At 36.4% G+C, this 20,419-nt stretch overlaps 1 protein-coding gene across 2 annotated transcripts; it reads right to left on the bottom strand.

The window, feature by feature from the left end:
• Window positions 1–4,862: 4,862 nt before the first annotated feature.
• Window positions 4,863–19,557, bottom strand: LOC122309797. 2 transcript variants are annotated; one of them, XM_043123452.1, is made up of 8 exons: window positions 19,269–19,557; window positions 17,300–17,707; window positions 16,262–16,303; window positions 15,773–16,161; window positions 12,203–13,565; window positions 9,019–9,113; window positions 6,930–7,071; window positions 4,863–5,732 (listed from the first exon to the last, which is right to left on the bottom strand). In XM_043123452.1, the coding sequence occupies exons 1-8, from the start codon at window positions 19,444–19,446 to the stop codon at window positions 5,149–5,151; spliced, it is 3,201 nt and encodes a 1,066-aa protein (XP_042979386.1). In that variant the 5' UTR covers window positions 19,447–19,557; the 3' UTR covers window positions 4,863–5,148. The 2 variants fall into 2 exon arrangements, with proteins under 2 accessions (XP_042979386.1, XP_042979385.1); XM_043123451.1 differs by having other exon boundaries at window positions 4,863–5,828; window positions 19,269–19,555.
• Between the last annotated feature and the right edge of the window lie 862 nt (window positions 19,558–20,419).

Here is a 20,419-nt window from a genome sequence, read left to right as displayed (position 1 = left end):
CAGAGCTAGTCACCTAGGCTACTATTGTGGAATAATACATCCAGATGGGCATAGAATTCAGTGGAAGAATACATCTAGATGGGCATAGAATTCAGACATCAAAGGAAAGGTCAACAGTAGCAACAATCATAGTAAACTCCCATATGAAATAAAAGACCTTACAAAAACACCAGCCATATGCCCTCATAAGGGGCTAGACTCACCCTATTTGTTAGACATGTGGGAAGATGCACTTGGGGAAGTGCTTGGGACAAAATGTTTGCTTCAAGTGTGAGAAGTCGAACCATCTTGCTCAAGATTTTCAGACAAAGAGATCATTGGTGGCTAAGAGTGGTAAGCAGAAGGTAGTGGTCACAACACGAGTGTTTGCTCTCACCCCTGACAATGTAGAGGCATGAAATGATGTGGTTACATATATTTTTACTATTTTTGCAAATCACCTCCATGACATAACGACATGTTTAACCTATTCCTTGTAGCACTAAATTGTTAATAACATGCATGTATGTACTATTTTACTATTTCACATTATGTATATTTTTCCTGAACCCACTAACACTCATTCCTTTATTTCGAGTTGTTATGCATGTTTGGTTGAGAGAACACCTGAGGCACTTGAACTTGTTTTTTCTATTGCTAAATCCACGAGGAGCATATTATTTGCAACATTTTGTTATGTGGTTTTCTAGTGGAGATTTAGGGTAGGGTCCTCCCTGCATATTTGATTGTATTTTATATTTATAGTTTGAAGTGATTATGGTGATGTATTGGTTATCCCATTCATGTTTTTCTTGGCTACTTCAAGAAAAATGTAGTCTCCAAGCCTACAAATGGAAATGAGTTTCATTTTAATTCATCACAGGTGAAACCCCTTCCTCAAATTATCTATACAATGCAAGCAACTCGATTATTAAGACAAGGCTATACAACATCCTTGGTGAACCTAATCTCATCCCTTGCCGATGGACTGAGAGTTGAATAAATAGATGTGGTTAGGGAGTTTGTGGAAATCTTTCCAAATGATCTTTCAAGATTACCTCTAAAAAAGGAGATCAAGTTCTTGATTGTCCTCACCTTGGGAACTACACATACCTCCCATGCTCTTTACGGTATGGCCCTTGTAGAGTTGAAGGAACTCAAGAATCAATTGTAGGAGCTATTTGAAAAGGGTTTCATATGACCCAATGTTCTCCATGGAGTTCATCGATACTCTTTGAGAAGACAAAGGAGGGGTCAGTGTAGCTTTGTATCACTTATAGGGAGTTGAATTTAGCGGCCATAAAAGACAAGTATCCTCTGCCACATATGGACAACCTATTTAAACAATTTCAGGGAGCATAAGTCTTCCCCAAGATAGATTTACAATCTAGATATCATTAGCTTAATATCGAGGAGTCAAATATTCATAAGACAGCTTTTCGGATGCAATATGGACATTATGAGTTCCTTGTTATGCTGTTTGGCGTAACCAATACCCACACTGGTTTCAAAATTCATGGATCTCATGAATAGGTTTTTTGAGGAAATATCTTGACTAGTTTGTTGTGGTCATTATTGCTGACATTCTTATTTATTACTAGAGTAGAGGGGAACTAGAGGACCATTTGAGGATTATTTTGCAAGCACTTTAAGAGAAAAATTTATATGCAAACTTTAATAATTGTTTTTTTTATTATAGATCACTTTCTTCCAGGAAATGGGACTTCATTGAATCAAGCTAATGTGGCAGCTTATGCCATCAGTTGGAAGTCATCCTCGCATATATTTGCTACAATGCACACACCCTAGAGACATATTTTGTTGGACAATGAGGGAGTAGATATTAAGATAATCAAAGATACACAAGCCAGACTGAATAGTTTGAGCATTGGTTTGTTGTTGATAGGCCTTATCAAAGTTGCCCAGGCTAGTGATACAAAGTTATTGAAGATCTAGGGATAGGTACCAAAAGGCAAGAGGTCTAACTTTGCAATATAAGATGATGGTGCCTTCAACTTTAGAGGGAGATTATGCCTGCCTAATCATAGGGAGATTAGGGATGTAATTCTAAGGAAGGCTCACCGCTCACTTTATATGATTCACCCAAATAGTACCAAGATGTACTAAGAATTGAAGCAACACTTTTGGAACAAGATGAAACAAGAGGTGGTTGTTTATGTGGTGCAATGTTTGACTTGTCAGCAAGTCAAAGCAAAGCACCATAAGTGTTTGGAGACACTACAATCATTTCCTATACTAGTTTGGACTTGAGATGCTATGGGGATGGATTTTGTTACGAGATCCTTGAAGGTACCAAGAAGTCATGATGCTGCATGGGTGATTGTTGACTAACTGTCAAAACTCCATCCATTGTATTCTTATTCAGATGATGTACTCTATGGACAAGTTGGCAAAGTTATATATTAGAGCGATTATCTTATTGCATAGGGTATGGGTATATTATCTAAGATTGTCTCTGATAGGGATACCCGGTTCACTTCGATATTTTGGAGGAGTGTACATAAGGAGTTGGGAATTGAGTTAACCTACAATACAACATTCCACCAACAAAGATGAATAGTCAAAGAGGACAATTCAAACTTTAGAGGATATGCTTAGAGCTTGTGCGATAGATATTAAAGGTAGTTGGATTCAGTATTAAGTTCGCGTGTGAAAACAACTACCTAGAGATAGGGGTGAAAACCGACACTTTTGGTGCAGTTTTTGAGCAAAACCGACACCATCTGAAAAAATGGAGAGGCAACCAACTATAACTAATCGATGGAGAGGAGGAAAACCGGCCGTCTCGACTAGAGCGGTTCTCTAGCAGCTCTCAGTCGTTGTTTGATTCTTGTAGATTCGAGATTCTTCTGAGAGAGAGAGAGAGAGAGAGAGAGAGAGAGAGAGAGAGAGAGAGAGAGAGAGAGAGTTGCAGAAAGTAGATCGGGGTAGAAGGTCTGGGACCTAGGAAGAAGATGACCTTGAAATGACGCCATTCCACTTAAGTTTAGGTGGAACGGTGTCATTTCATACATTTTTTTTCCATACATTTTAAATAAAACAACGTTATTTGATTTTATACCAAACATCGTCGTTTCAAGGAAAGGCATCGTTTTGAGTACAGTTTATTTAAAAAAAAAAAATAGTATATCATCAATCGATTCAGCAGTCTTGTCCACCTTCAAACTGATACCGAACCGCTGAACGTCATTTTCTTCAAAAACCCACCGCATGCCAACTGGTTCTCCACTGGTTTCGACCAGTTCCTAACGCGGCTAGTCAATCCGCATTGGTGGAGGCCAGTTTCTTTGGTTTGTGTACAGCCTTACCTAGAGAGAATTGAAGCAATGTCGTATGAGCTCCTCTACGGATGCAAGTGTAGATCACTACTTTATTGGGGTGAGGTGGGAGAGTGAATGATGCTTGGATAGAAAATCATACAGGATATGTGTGAGAAAATCTCAGCCATTAGGAGAAGCTTTAATCAGCATAGGAGCAACAAAAGAAGTATGTGAACCAAAGAAGGCAAGAGCTATAGTTTGAGGTAGGGAGCAAAGTGTTCTTAAAGATTGCGCAATGTAAAAGATTAAGAGGTACGGGAAAAAGGTCAAGTTGAGCCCTTTTTCTTCTTTTATTACAAGTTCATTTCATTAATTGACATACTATACTCATACAACCTACTGTACTTTTGATCTCCTAAGTTACATGGGCCCTTTTGAGATCTTAGAGAGGATTGGAGTTGCAACGTATAGGTTGGCACTTCCACCTCACTTATTAGTTATTTAGGGCGTCTTCCATGTTTCTATGCTCCAAAAGTATGTTTACACTCACGTATTAAAGTACGAGTCCCGCTAGCTGCGAGACGACCTAACCTACAAGGAGTTTCTAGTGGGAGTATCAGCACAAAGGCCCAAGTTCCTTGCAACAAGGCCATTCAAACGGTCAAAAGTGCTTTGGACTCACCACGCCAAGAATATAGCCACTTAGGAGCGTGAAGATGATATAAATATCCCTACCTATTCGATTAAGATGTGTTTCATCTCGAGAATAAGATTCCTTTATAGGGGTGGTTTGTAACATTCGGATCCTAGGATCAATTTTTAATATTTTATAATTGGGGCTTGGGGCTTAAACTCAACAAAGATAGAGCCTAACTTAGTTATTTTAAAATTATTGAAATTTGAATCGCAGTACCTTGGACTTTACATATAAAAAATACATAAACAAATAATCCAAAATTGCACGATTGAGTTTCTTGCTTCTCCATAGGAGGATATTCTGAATTAATACAACATATGCTTGCTAAAAAATAAGACATTTAAAATGAATTATAATCTCAAAACAGGATGTGGTGGTACAAAAGCTACTTTTACACCCTCCAACCGCAACATGTGTTTTCGTGATAAGTAAAATAAACTCACCCAAACAATTAGAACACAAATTTGTAAGGAAAATGCTGGGAGCCAACGGGAGCTACCACTGGACATTTTTTATTATTTAATGATTAAATAAGTATTTTTTAATAATATTGTTTTTTTTAATTAAAGTGTTATATATATATATAATATATTTAAAGCAAAAAAAAAAACACAAAATCAACTAACGGTAGCTCCGCCACCCACCAGTGGTGGCGGTAGAGCCACCCAATTTATAATATAGATGTAAACTCAGTCATGGAATGGGATCCCTGCTACTTCTGACCAGATTCTGGTGGACTCCAGTCGCTTCTAGCCGTCTCTTAGGGCGAACCACCTCAAGTTACGTTTACACCGCATCCTATGTATAGATGCACTCTTTGTACAAACATTTTATTAAAGTCCAAACAAGACGAGAGAATAAATTCATCAAACCATGTTCAATCATAAAATAAACTGACCCAAAAATTAAAATCCCAAAGTGATAACTATTCAAGCATGAAAATCTTGTTGGAATTACAGCTGGGTAACTCATTTTAGTAGAAATACAACTGACAGTATTGCATTTACAATTATCGTGCACAAAATACTATCAATATTATAAACATATCAAGTTCTAATGTATGTATGCTACGTTCTTCTGTGTAACCATACCTCAGTGATCGTCCGCTGTTTTGAAGTCCCTGCTTGAGTTACCCAAAGGTTCTATCCTATTTGAAGCCATGCAATCCAGCTGATTAAATAGTTAAAAACTTCATGGCCATTTTAAATGGCTCAAACCATCATTGCTGACATTCCATGCCCCTTCAGCAATCTCATCAAACAGCTGATCCCAACCCCAGCTGGAGTAGCCCAAGAAAAACCAATAGGCAGCAATGGATCGGTTGCCTGACTTGTAGTCTTCAATTTCACGGATTGTGGCGACTTGATCAATGAAGTAAACACCTGGTAGAACTTCAGGATACTGATTTTTAGTATCTCTTCGAGTTAAGGCTACAAGAGGTGCTCCGTGTGTCATAAGTGGTCCCCCAAAGGACAGAGGAGCTTCTTTTAGCATTTCTAACCCTTCTTCCAGTTCACTCAGTGAGTCCCATCCGATAGGCTTGTTGATAATTAGACCTTGAAATCCAGTAATTTCATCAGCTTTCACAATGAGAACTAAAGACTGACCAAATGGTTGTACGCTGAAAAGTTTGTCGGTAGCAATTAGGACAGAACCAGCTACAACATGTGGGGCAGTTTCATGCAAGTCTTTCGATGTATGAGATTTGGTTTGGATGTACTTGAAGACTCCCTTTGGCGTCCTGTCTTTTAATAGGGCTTCATGGAATTTGTCCTCTGCGAGGGGGATTTTGTCATGAATTTCAGTTGTAGATGCATCCTTAAATAGATCCGGACTCTTGCCTTTCTTTGCAGCAACGGTCCGTAGAATTCCTACACTAGCATACAAGGTTTATGCAGTTGGGGAAAAGCCATTAAAAAAAGGAATAACTAACTAGTGAACACAATGAACCGACTTTGAAACAAAACAATGTAGCGAAGGAAGAAACAATGAAATATCGGCACAAACTGAGCAAGCTCTTCCAACCATTTCTTACAAAATTTACAATTCAATTCGAATTCCAAAGAGTTTGTCAAGAAACTTCTGTATTTTGTCTGCATAGTTATTTATACATATAGCCAGCGAGTTGACAGGTTCATTTTCTTCGATGAAGGTACTTTCAATCTCAAGGACCAACATGTATACTCCATCAGCCCCATGTACACAAATAAGTTTTATCCCAACAGGATGAAAATGGGGCAATCAATTCACCTTCAAAATGGAATAACAAATTTATTTTCTATACCCATGCTGCATTTCACAAGGTGACCCATATGGCACTCAGCAACAGTATCTAGTGCAGGTTTACCTTTCTCTACACGCATATAGCATATATGAACCCATTGGTCTATTATTGCAAAAAATAAAAAATAAAAACTAAACCACTAATAGCAACGCTTTAAGATATTAATCAAATTAAAAAGAAAAGTGATCATTTTAAATGTGAACATGCAGGTCTTTCTTTTGTAAGTACAGTAACAAAAACCATAAAATAAGGCTATAACGCTCTGATAACTGCTATGACATTTCTTATGTGGTAGGATGAAAGCAACATTTGCAATGTATCTGCACAAAACCAACTGACCAACAAAAACAGGAGTTCAAAGAAGATTAAATTATGATATGTGAACCAACTAAGAAACTACCAAGAGGACAAAAAAGTAAAACTCTACTGAAGAAAGAAGTACCAGACATTTATAGCATACAGACTAGCAACAGAAATAGACGATTTTTCAAAGCCACAAGAAGAGCAGTGAGTAGCACTCAGAATTGCTAAAAGCAAGACAATGCGATGGCGGAAGCCCAGAAGGTAAAACAAACGTGAGCAACATTCCAAAGCAGGCAACATCCAAGTTATCAAAGTTAATCAGTTTCCTTCATATGAATTGGTAATCTCCGTAACTTGTCAAAAATATACAAATGAAGAAAATTACCCTTATCACTCATAAGATGATGAGAATTGCTTCCATGATCACATATGAACTTGATTACATCAGCTACTGCCATATCTCCATCATAGAAGACAGTATTTTTCCTTTCTGCTGGAAATAACATCAGAGCAGGATAAAATTCTCCCTGCACAATCGCAGTAAAACAAAAGAACATAAATAAAATGGCAGGTTAATCAAAGAATGGCTCTGATTGTATAACTGTTCAATAGTTTTGGCAGAACAGCATTTCCTGGCAAGCAGGTCAAGATCTCCTAATCCTATACATATTACAGAAGTACAAACAATTACACCAAAAATCAACACAAAAACTAGGATGTAACTCTTTTTTTTTTTACATAAGTAAAAAAAACTAGGATGCAACTCTAAACTTGAGAAATAACTTTAAGTTGCAACTGCCAGTAAATGTTGAACTAAAATGTTTAGTAATTACTCAACAATGTAAAAAAAAATTAGATGCAACTTCTAAGTCTCATATGATAAGGGCGGCTCCAGCTTAAATTCAATAACATTTTTGTACTTCAGAAGTTTAGTAACATCCACCAGTTTCCTAATATTCCACCAATTTTTAGGAACCTCTGGAAAATGTATGTTGAGAATTTCCAATAGGTTTGGGAAATGTTTCAAGACCAGACAGACAATGATAATTAGACCAATCAGAGCTTCAACTTCTTACCTTAGTTCCAATCTAATTTACCCCCACAACTAAAATTTGGTCACTTTGGTCCATTTCACCTATAACCAGAGGTTTGGTAAACCAAACTGATCATTGACCTGACCGATTCATTTCCATGAGTTCAACAGAAAAACAGAATGTTGGGAAGTCAAAGGAGCCATTTGAAAAATGGGTCAAAGAAGAACTGGCGACATTAACTAATCATTGTCCAGACCGGTTCATTTTCACAAGCACAAAAGAAAAGAAGTTGGGAAGTGAGAGAATTTAAAACCTAGTCATATCCCTAGTTCGTCTTTACCATTAAGCTAGCTAACACATCTTTCTTTCAAGTTTAATTGAAAGAGCTTAGGAAATTGTTTTTCAATACTTTACTTCATTGGTCGGTTGTAATTGATTTCAATGGAATGAGTTTCCATGAATTTCTTGTACCGCTGAACTAGCACGCTAAGGCTACACTCTTGTATATGTCCCGTATACCTGGGCTTTTGCCTATTCTTATGATCAATAAAATTTTGTTTACCGATAAATATATATATATATGAATTCCATAAAAAACTACCAGTCAAACCCCAAACCCTTTTTTATAACTGACCACTTAAACCCCAAACCTTAATGACCATTTCATTACACCCCTACCATCAGGCTAGAGATTCAAATAATCTTAGTTTCATTTTTTGATTATGGCAATAGAAAAATTTAGCATTTTATTAACAGATAGTTAAATATATTTTTCAGATCGCATTCCGACTGCAGTCGATCAAATGGTTTAATTCTTGACCCTGAATACTCTTATTTCTTTTATTGTCAAGTCACATATACATCCAACGGCTCTTGAATCCATGATGACAACCTCTATTCCATTTTTATTAAGGAAGCACTACAATTTGAGATAGAATCCATTGGCTATCATTCCCACTTTTCTACTGCTGAACAGTGAGTTTTGAAACAATGTGTTTGAAAACAAGGCTGATAAGTATTAGCTGATCTTTACGCTTATTCTATTGGCAGTCCTACTTATGATTGCCATTTGTGTGATTAGTTTTTAGCTCAAAGAGATTAATGGGTGCGAACCTATATATATGTCCTTTTTTTATAAGTAAACAATTATATTGTCTTATGAATAATGAGATCTAGCAACGAACTTATTAAATAAATGGGAAACTTAAGAGAATAACACAGTATATCACATAAAGCAACATGATAAATTACGAAATCAAAGATTCCACAGCAAATATGAAAAACTTCCCAAAAAAAAACAAAAAACAAAAAAAAAGCACCCTAGCCCAAAAAGAAACTGAAATTTTTTGCCAACTAAGATGTTGGAGAAGAACACAACCTTCAAACAACAAATCATGTGAAACATTCAACAAATACAGAAATTAAATGTAGATCCCAGACCTGATCCATTGATTTTAATATGAAACTGCAATCATTCAATGTGCAATCCATTAAATAGATCAGTGGAAGCTTCACCAAGGCATCCGTCGAAGTGTCTGCCACATGAATAGCAAATTGTTAAAACCTGAAGACTCATAAGATATTATGTTCGAGCATTCTTCTACCATTTCATAATTTAAAGGGAAACGCAAAAAATCCATAATTTACGTATTTTACACATTCTAACAGCACACAGCACTCCATATGGTCAAAACAAGTAATTTCCCTAGTCTAATAGATGAAATCAAGGCTATCAAAATTATATGACAACAACTTACATGACTAGCTCTCAAATCCAAAGCGCGAAAATACTGTAATGCTCCCGAAAAGTTAAATACAAATTCTTTTCTCCAGAAAACACGTCTGCCAACATAGGTTTTCACTACAAAATCTTCTGGAAAACAAACAATGCTTCCTTAAACCATGTCGTACAAGGATTTTCCCTAATGCTACAACCCAAGCAAAGAATGCCAGCTGGAGCCTTACACCTCCAGATCTTCCATGGGAAATGAAAATTTCCGCCAGGGTGAAGGGGGGGGGGGGGGGGGTAGAGAGAATGCCAGCAAAACGATTTCACACCAAACACCTCTCCAGGATGAAACCCAACACATCCTGTCTTCTCTCCCCTGATCCATTGAGCAGAGTACATCCAGGCATAGAACAAGGCAAAGATCTCCAAATCAGATACTGCTATAAAAAAATAAAAACAAAAAAAGCCACTTCCCATTGATTGGAACCATTCAAAATCTACATTACCAAGAAAGCCCTGTTAAGAGGTTGATCTCCACATTATACATCGTGTTGGAAACTTATTTTAACTCATTTCCCTCCTTGTATCTAGTAAATCTAGAGAAATCCCCTTAACTCCTTTGAATTGTTTTCTATAGACCAACCCCATAAATCCCAACATCATTTGAGCACCAATCCCCCCAAGAACTACCATATTTCATGTCTATCAGCATCCTTCAATGGCTTTTTGTCTCCTTGGCATGCACTATAACCACTTCTCAAATAGAACCCAGTTAAAAGGAATCAGTTTCCCAACAAACCCCTTTCGATATATGGGATAAAACCTTAGGTCAGATCACTAGGGAGATTTTAGCACCACCCTCACATCTCCCCATAAGAAGTCCCTCAGTCATCTTTCAATGCTATTAGCAATGTGAACAAGAGGAAAAACATACATAAAAATAAGTGGGCAAATTTGCCAAAGTACTCTTTATAAGAGTAACTCTACCACCCTTTGACAAATATAACCTCTTCCATCCAACCAATCTTTACTTTACCTTCTCACAAATACCATCCCTAATGGATTAGACATTAAAATGAGATCCCAACAAGAGGCCTAGATACCTCATACGCAAAGAAGCGACTTTACAACCACTCATAATTGCATTCTTATAAATATGGAAGCCAGAGAAAGTGTTAGATTTCTCTTAACCAAGCGCCAAGTAAGTTTCAAGAAGCGCTCAACAATGATTACTATATGACATGAAACTAGCAAGTTTTAATACAGATCTCGCCATACAAGTATATACCATATGACATAAAACTAGAAACTAAGGTAATGACCAATGACAATTGCAACAAATACAGTGAAGAGGATGCTTATATATGTCATGAAATTGACAAGGAATCTTACAACATACTTGATTAGGGAAAATATGCCATCTTTTCATCATCTAAACCGAAATGACCGTATATCACCATAAAACTTAGCTTTTCACCTTTTTTTTCAACCACAAATGTCAAATGGTTGTTTACTTGTCCTTTTATTTAACAATTTTGCCATTGATTGAACTCTAATGATTAAATTCAATTCCAAATGATCAAGGTTGAACTTAAAGTGTGGATTTGTGGAAATATATTCGTTCCAGATGGGAGGGTTTCTCCAACTTTTTCAGGTTGGCAGTTGGACATGGTCATGGTGTCTACTTTTGGCACAATGTTTGGTGTGGTGCAAGGGCTCTTAAGTATGTCTTTCTGCCTCCTTACCAGATTTCTAGTGATAAAGAGGCTGTGTTGGCTGATTCGTTGGTGTGTTCTAATAGTTCTTTCCATTGAATGTCAGTTTGTTTAGAGCGACTTGTGATTGGGAACTTGGAACATTTGCTGATTCTTTCGATTCCTTGTATGCTTTGTCATTCGGTAGTGTGAAGGAGGATAGGATGATTTGAATTCCTGGTGGGAGTAATAGGTTCTTGGTGCGATCCTTTTACAAGGCTCTCTCGGGATTCTCTAATGATCATTGTTTCCCTTAGAAGGCTATTTGGAAGTGTAAGGTGCCTCCAAAGATTGCTTTCTTTGTATGGACTGCTTCTCTTGGAAGATTGCTCCATACTGATAATTTGAGGAAACGTGGTCTCTATCATTATGGATTGGTGTTTCGTGTAAGGAAAATGGGGAATCTGTGGATCATCTTTTCTTACATTGTAAGGTGGACGGGTTCTTGTGGAATGATATTTTTAACCGAACTGGTGTGGCTTGGGTTATGCCTGGAAGAGCTATTGATATTCTTAGGTGAGGGAAAGGAATTAGGGGAAATGGCAAAATGCTCACATTGTTGCTATGTGGAAAATGATTCCCATCTGCATTATGTGGTAATAGTGGATGGAGAGAAATAAGAGGTGTTTTGAAGATCGGGAACATTCCTTAGATGAGCTGGAGAGATTCTTTTATAATACTTTATTTTCTGGGGCTTCAGTCATTAGTTGTAATGAAGACAGTTTTCATGATCTGTTTGTATCCCACACTAGTACTTAATGGTACATAGGCATTTGTTGTGTATACTTCCTGCGTACTTAGACTATGCCTATTTCTATCAATACAATGCTACTTGTCAAAAAAAAAAGAAGTGGGCTTTTGAAATCTTCGTCTAGAGGGAGACAAGATGGCATTTGGGCCATGGACAATGGACTAAATATCTAACCGTGTCCATCATGCAAAAGTCAATTATTCGACTTTATTGTGGAGTTGAGAACTCACAAAGAAGTCTATCCATTTTACCTCATACTTTATGTGGACTCAAATTTCATATTTTTTATTGGTCTAGTGTTAATGAATTTACAAGGGGCAAAACAAAAGGAAATACAAGATAAAGGAAATTATGATGCCCATTTAATTAAGAACTATATTAAGTACTTACCACTATTAAACAATTTTTCCACATCCCTTGATCCACCCATTAATGCATTCATGTAGCCCTTCACAGCCCGATATACTTCACGAACAACCAGTTCCATCCTCTGGCAATACCCACACCAATTATTGCTAAAAAGGACCAACACATCCTTATTCCAGGCATGGACTGCATATTTAGTGTCAGATTGGTTAAAACCAAGAACCAGCTCAGAGAATGTATGTGTCGTAACTCGAGGAACAGAATTCATCTCATGAAAATCCACGTTTACAAATGGAGGACGAGTGGCCTCCCTAGGGCTTTGAATAACAGGTTCGGACCGTTGATATGGAAGAAGACTTCCATTAATAAATCCATCAAGAAAATCAGCAAGTGAAGAGTAGCTGAAATTTGACTCTTGGGGTAGTACATAATGTTGCTGCAAAGTTGGATCAATTATTACCACAGATGGAATCTTTGAACCACCAGTCATGGCTCTAAGTAACCGGTAGTTACCATCAGAAAAGAAGAAAGAGCCCTCAAAACTTTGAAAGTGAAGCTGTTGTTCACCTAAGTTGTCTACATGAGAAAACTTATTTTGTTCAACAGCCACATCTTCAGGTATTTTCTCTTCAACCACTACATCTTTAAGAGCTGTAACAGATTGGTGGGCTCCAACAGATATTAATTGCTTAATGTTATCAACATAAGCCTTTGTCCCTTCATTATATTGAGAAGAAGGTTCACCATCAGTGAGTTTAGAATTTCCCTCCTGCACCTGAGCAGATAAGCTTCTTTCTGTGGGTTGATCTTTGTCCAGATCATCAGTATTTGAGTTGAGACCTTCCTTAAAAACTACAGGTGAAACTTGATCAGGCTGAACTCTCTGTGATGGCAATGTATTTGTTGACTTGATGTCAATATCATCAGATAAAAGTTGGAAACCCAACTCCTTCACAAGGGAGCTTAATTTAAGTTCTTTATTTTGTTGAAGAAGGCGTGCCAAGATCTTAGGCAAGGAACTGTCTTCTAAATTTGAAGCTAATTTATCTAAAGTGACATGTTTTTCATCATTTACAATCATGATGGTGGACAGCTTCTCCTTTAATTTAATCTTCCGAGCTGTTGGAGATAGTTTGAATCTCGGATGTTTTGCTATACTACCCAATGCTTGATAATCTTGGACTGAGGGTTTCTCTGGCAGTTCCCTCTCTTGCTCGCTTATCTGATTTGAAATATAATAGTGCAGCGCCAATTCTCTAAATGCATCAAGAGCTTCCTTAACCCTGCCTCTAGTTTCTGATAAGTCAGATGATCTATCCACAAATAGAAGCATTGAGGGCTTATTTGCAGGTAAAGCAGGCTCGATATCATTCTTATCTCCTTCCAGCTGCATGATTCAAAGAGAAACATGCTAACATAAGAATTGCTAGAAAACAACCAAACCATGTCTCTGTGTGTTTGTGTGTGTGTGTGTGTGTGAGTGAGAGAGAGAGAGGGAGAGATGAAGAAGAAGATGTGGAAAGACAGACAGCATTACAGGTTGTACAAAAACCCCTTGGCACGAAAGGAAGTCAAGTTCAGCTTAATACATGACCATATATCAAAGCTTACTAAAAATGAGAAACAGAGAAATTCAACACCTGACAGCCCATGAATAGACAGATATTGGCTATACTAACACCACTGCATGCAATTTACCAAACATCGGTTAGATAGAACAATTACAAATAGAAGGTATGTTAAATCAAACAAACTTAACAAGTTAAAAGAGGAATACAATCAAATAAGTTGTTTCAATTACATTATTTAAATCGTCCACATGAAACCATATTCAGATAGAACATATAAAGCAGCATGACTCCCTGTTTGCAAAAGCATTTCCTTCTTAAGTGGAATTAGAAGGCAGGTTTTTCCATTTACTCAAGTAAAAGACATGTTGCGTTCGCATGGTCTTAGAGTTCATCATCATCAAAATTTATGGAAATCGAAGGTTGTTTAGAGTAAACCAGATGTGGCCAAACTGTACAGAGCGATGATGGTCAGCACATAATTGAGGATACATGTATAACACCAAATACTCCCTGATATTGCATAGAATGGGTACAGCAGGTCCACATTTGTGAGTGCAAGTTTATGGCAAATATATACTCCCTCTGTCAATTAACGTATGTCTAAGTTGCCAAATGCAGAGATTGTAAGAAAAGACAATTGCTTCTCAATTATCTCAACTTCTGAAATGTGTGGTGGAAAAGTATGAGCAGACGGTATGGTGGGAAGGTAAGAAGTTTTATGCTTTATCTTTGGACATAGACATCCATTGTGGGACAAGAAAAGTGGTAAATCTCGATATACATAATGAGACGGAGACATAACACATTTTTAAAAGTTCTATCATTGCAGCTTATAATAATCTAAGGATGTGCTTGGTTAGTGAGGTTACTATTTACTACATTTTACTACAGATTATCTAAGATTACCTCAACATCCAAATGTAGCCTAATTAAATTTGCATCCTTAAATTACACTTACAAAGGAGGTCTTGAGTTCGAAAACCCCCTCCCCAAATGTATCAAAAAAAAAAAAAAAATTACACTTGCAAAGGAGAGACACACAAAGGCTTAAATTGCATGACTTATTATATTTACCACTACCATCAATAATATTACATTAAATTCACACCCCTACAAAGAAAAGCACATCTGATGTGGACATGGCTCCGAAGAACCAGTGCTGCTTATATACAGTACAGAGAACAAGCAACCATCTTTAGTCCGACCTCACTGACACAAAAAATATTGCAAGAATTGAGGCCAGCAGCTAAAGGCTTTCTACGTACTAAGACAAATGAGATACTAAATGGTATGAGCTTAACTGTCTCAATAGAAAAGACAGGCCCTCAGTAGGGCTGCTAGCCGCCCTATACTGGCAGGTGGATTTTTCAACACTTTGTCTGTCAATCAGCCCAGAAATCCACCAGAGACAATAGATCCAATCCAAAAAAATCTAAAATATACAAAAACTGCCACAAATCCAAACAAAATCGCACAAATATGGTCCAAAATCCAACATATGGATATACAAAATCTCTACCTTGCTCTTGAGACCCACCCTTGGTCGAGAGATAGACGAAGAAGAAAAAGAACAAGAGAAGAGAAGAAAAGGAAGAAAGAGAGGGATGGGGTGCGGCTAGAGAGAATGACATGCATTAAATTAGGGATTTTAAGTATTTATATCCAAACAGGCAGGCAGGTAGGGAACCCAGCCCCCAACCACCAGTGCCCTAGCGGGATGCGCAGACTGGGCTGGGCAGGTACGGGTGACCCAGCCCCCACCCCTGGCCCTCAGCATGTAAAATTTCACTAGATAAGCTAAAAGATAAATATTTTTCTGATGAATAGTTAAACCACTGGATGAGACATTCTAGGCAAGGCCAACTACTGATCCCACTCACATTGATTCATTGAATCAGCCAAGTAACTCATACATCTGAAAAGGTTTTAGCCACAATTTTTTAAACAAGACCATATAATGTATGGAAACCTTATAAAAGACCGGGATCAACAGATAATTGATGAGCAAACTGGATAAAATTACCTCCGTAACAACAGGATTGTCAATGTGTAAAACATTATTGAGGTCATCCTCTTTCCTAATAATCTTTAAACAAGTAGGACATCCAGCAAAGTAAAGCACTGCAAACCATGAATCAGAATCTTCAAGACCAAGAGATGAAAGCATTGATCTATCTGAGACCAGACCAAATCTATGCCTTTCTGGGGGCAGAAAGAGCTCTCTTGCAACAATCATGAACTTCGAGAAGAAAGAATCAAACTGCTGAAATTCTTCTAAGGAACAGGAAGAGGCGCTAGAGTGAACATTCTCAATTTCCTCAAAAGGAGCACTTCCATTTCTTGAGCTAAATTCCACAAGCCAAGGAACTTCACTGAACCCATTTTCCACACCACACTTCCATTTTTCATCCCCTGTTCGTGAAAAGAAGGAGAAGTGACAAATGTGTTATTGATAATTTTTTTTTTTTTTACTTCAAAATCAGTCTTGCAATCATTTGCAGTTAGAAACTACCAGCCACCTTCTGGTTAGTCGGTGATTCATTAAAGCCCATGCCTGCAAAGAAAATTATGTTACTATCACTGAGGGATAAAATTAACTCCACAAAATAAAAGTAGCCAATAGGGACATTCTTAATCATACCAAAGCTTTTGTTTCCGCTAACATAGTCAAGATGATTGTCTATGTTACAAAAAAGGTTATGATGAAAAAGTAATACAAAAAAGTTTATTTGAAAAAAAAAAAAATTGATGATGTCACTAATTGAAGTAAAAATTAATAAATCATCAATGGAACTCGGGATACAAAACCATACAGAGCAGCTAAATTGATTCACTATTTCTGCAATAAATTTTTTTTTTAGATAAGTGACATGATCATTGCCAAGGTTACAGTCAAAAAGTTGGGAAAATTAGGATGATTTTAGTTATTTAAATTAATTAAATATTAAATGGAACTTGGGATACAAAATCATACAGAGCAACTAAATTGATTCACTATTCTGCATTAAATATTTAATTTTTTTACATATATTCAATACCATGAGCATGCTTTTTGGTGAAACAATTTTCTTATCAATCTCTTTGTTACTAGCACATTTACATGAAAGCTAAAAGAATTTTAGGACATTAAAATCTGCAATATCTACGGCCAAGCTTTCAACACAAAAAGGAGGAAAAAGGAAGGTTAAAGTAGTAAATCACAGCCCCAAAATATACACAAAATTTGAAAAACACAAATAATTGTCAGATCCGCCCAGCCACTGCCAAAGTCACCTAACCCAAATAAATCAATTTAACATGATACTTCACCTTCATTTTTTCTCAGTCTGCAAAAAACATGGTTTTATTTAATTATGTAAAAAATAGATTAAAATATATAAAATTTCCAGGAAACATACACCACCATCATCTGCAATATCTCATCAACTCCATAACTAAATTCACACATTTCTCATACAGATATTTGATTCAAGGCAAAATTGATAAGATTAGTTGAAAAATAAGAAATTTAGAAAAATTATCCATGGTTGCCAATAAATGTTCCACTAACCTTGTGCACCAGAATCACTATCAGTTCCATTTTTCTTCTCCTTGGCCAGCAATTTAGGGGTCCATCCACAGAATTCAAGGAGAAGCAGAGCCTTGTCAGTTGAACTAATAAACATCTTCAAGTCCTCTGGACTCTTCAAGGACTTGAGAGGAAGTTCTTCAGGCACAAGCAACATATAGGGATAGACTGAGGATAATATATTTTGTGCTCGGTATCTTCCTCGATATTTGTAAGATATAGAATAGTGGTAGTATAAAATTGTTATTTCCTCAGTAGCATTGACAGCATCTGCCAACATCTTTTCCCTATTTCTATACATAAACATCAACTTTAGCAAGCTAAACTCCTCTTGTCGATCAAAAACCACATGTGATACTTCTTTCATAAGGGAGCGAAATTCACCGGACCCTTTGCATCAAAATCAAAATCAATGACTGGGTTTAGTCTAAAAGAAAAATATTAAAGGCTGGCTCAACAATAGTTGATGAAAATCATCACAATCAATAACCAAGGGGAACATCTTTTGCAACTGGAGAAAGACTACGCTGCATGAATTAAGAAAACCTTTTCCATGGATCACTATTTTCAATTCATATTTCAATGTAAATCCCGTATACATTGCTATGCTGGTTCTATATGAGTAGCATGACATGAAAAGAGGCAAAATGTAGACAAGATGGCAGGAAAAAAAAAGCTATCCACACAAGAAATCGTGCTTCTGCTAATTGGAAAAGAAATTATATTAGCACATATGTGTTATCGCTTCAACTATTAACTAGCAACCCAAAATGTTCAGGGCATGCTCCATCATTTCTGCACAGACACAAACATACCTGTGTGCCTACGCAGTCAGCTATCGCATCATGAGGTGGCTTGGCAATTAGTATCAGATTGAGATTGCATAGATGCAAGGAAAGAGAAGCTAACCTTAGAATGGTTCAAAGATTTCAACTGAAGACACTACAAGTCCACATTATATATAGTAACGAGTTATGGATGGCATGTTTCCCCACATGACAGATTTACAGCCAACGTTTTAAGTTTTAACATGTCTTTACAGGTTCAACCGTTCAAATGACCATCACCTCCTTGCATTTGCACCCTTTATTAAATTCCATTAATTTAAAATTTTCAAATGCGTGAAAACCACAGGTTTGTGGGAAAAGCATGAAAATTATTATTTATTTAAGAAGATTAACTGATGGAGAAAATATTGCTAACGCTACCTCCAGTACAATGAAGCTTCTCCTTCATTATAACCTTATTTCTTTTCTTTTAATGATTTTTATATCAGTAAGATGATATTATAAAATAAGCAAAATGCTGCCACCCAAATATCATCTAGGGACTATATACTAGAAACACCTAGGTGGAAAGGGTATAAAATTAATTGATTTAAGGGCTGATTTGTTATAAAAGGCAACTAGGTGAAACATGCCCAATTGGGTCTAGTACAGGGAAAAAAAAAATTAGCAAAACTGGGACAGCCACTAACCCAGAAATTTGAGCATTCTAGAGTCCTAAATCAAAGCATCCTAAGATCATATGTTGCAAAGATTAATTCTTACGGAATTCACTTATGCTCTCAAATTTTAATACCTGCAAAGTTTCAACCAGAAATAATGCCTGGAGACAGTGGGCCATGAAAATTAAAAGTAAGCACTCCTTCACACACCTTAAATCCAATATTGGCTTCTATGCCTTCGTTTGTTCTGACTGGCAGAAAAGAGTTCCCACAACATATCAAAAACAAATAAGCTTATTTTCTTCACCACTCTAAAACTAGACTGGGCTCAATTTGTTCAGCAACAAAAGAACTCTTCATTTCGTCTCATTCAAACAAAAAAACTTATGGGGAAAAATAGAGGGAAAAAAAAAAAAAAAGGAAAATCACAGGACCATTCCCGATTAACATATAAGCATTATATATGTAGAGACACAGAGAGGGAGAGAGGGAGAGAGTAAATACAGGGAAGAGTGACGAAGAGGAGGATATGGGGGTGCAGTCGAATCTGAGAAGAAAAGTTTTGCTTGGTGAGGATCTGCCATTCCCCAACGCCGTCCGACTCAGAGTCAACAGCTAATATTAAGAATGCTGCAAGGACAACAAAAGGAACCACCGCCACCAGCAATCTCCACCTCTTCATCGTGCTCTCGTTGCTCTCTACTCCTTGTTTGCTGCCGTGTAACTGGCACCGAAGATGCAAACGTCCAGGAGGAGACTTGGGGCTTCATATCGGGTCCGAACCAAACGGTCCAAACCCAATTAGGCAGATTGCCGTGTTTGGTAATAGAATTAAGCCCTTTTTGCATCCAAAAGTAGTGTCATTTCAAATTTCAATTCATCTAATCTTTACAATTTTTTAATTTTTAAAAAATATATATATAATAAATAATTCAAAATTTTCAAATCTCAAAATAAAAATTATATTCTAATAATATTTTATTTAATTCAATTCAATTAAATATCCAAATCTTCCCATGACAAGCTAAGTTTTGAATTTGATTTTCAATTTTAAGTGATGTCTTTGTCTGGATATTGGAATGAAATATCATAATACCTATATGTATTGGCGTAGCATCATAGGATTACCTATATATACATATGGGTTGGATCGGTACATTTTGTAAGTGATTTAGTACGGTATCGATTTTTAAAAGTCAAAACCGATCCTAACCCAATATGGTACCAGTTTTCATATTCTAAAAACTGGTTTAAACTTAACCGGACCGGTATATATGTTTATACATTTTGACATTATATTATATATATTATATGCTAAATTGCTAATTAATATAACATGAAATTCTAATATTACTATTCAAGTCTATTAATTTTCTAACATAAAATTAATGTAACATGTAATATAACATAAAATTTATCTTACAATTTTTAATATAATAATTGATATAACACATAAATTTTAATCTTATAATATAAATTTCATCTAACATAAAATTTTAATCTTAAACATAAACATTAATTAAGTTATTAAAATAAACTTGCTTTTGATAGATATATATATAAATGATAAATATATTTTCGGCATAATAAATTAAAATATATATATATATATCTTCTTTTTGTAAATACAATTTTAAACATTTGACCATATACTC

The sequence above is a fragment of the Carya illinoinensis genome, chromosome 5, assembly GCF_018687715.1.
Source record: "Carya illinoinensis cultivar Pawnee chromosome 5, C.illinoinensisPawnee_v1, whole genome shotgun sequence".
In the NCBI taxonomy this organism is placed as follows: Eukaryota; Viridiplantae; Streptophyta; class Magnoliopsida; order Fagales; family Juglandaceae; genus Carya; species Carya illinoinensis.
Note: the sequence above shows the minus strand (reverse complement) of the source record. Positions and strands in the feature narration are given on the sequence as shown.

Bases quoted from the DNA above. Each gene is read 5' to 3' on its own strand.
- LOC122309797 (XM_043123451.1), bottom strand. From the start codon at position 19,446: ATGAAGAGGTGGAGATTGCTGGTGGCGGTGGTTCCTTTTGTTGTCCTT. The intron at 16,304-17,299 runs GTTAGTGGAACA...TTTTCTTTGCAG, and splicing joins TAGTGATTCTGGTGCACAAG to GCATGGGCTTTAATGAATCA. The intron at 9,114-12,202 runs GTAAGTACTTAA...TTCATGTGGCAG, and splicing joins GGAAAAATTGTTTAATAGTG to ACACTTCGACGGATGCCTTG.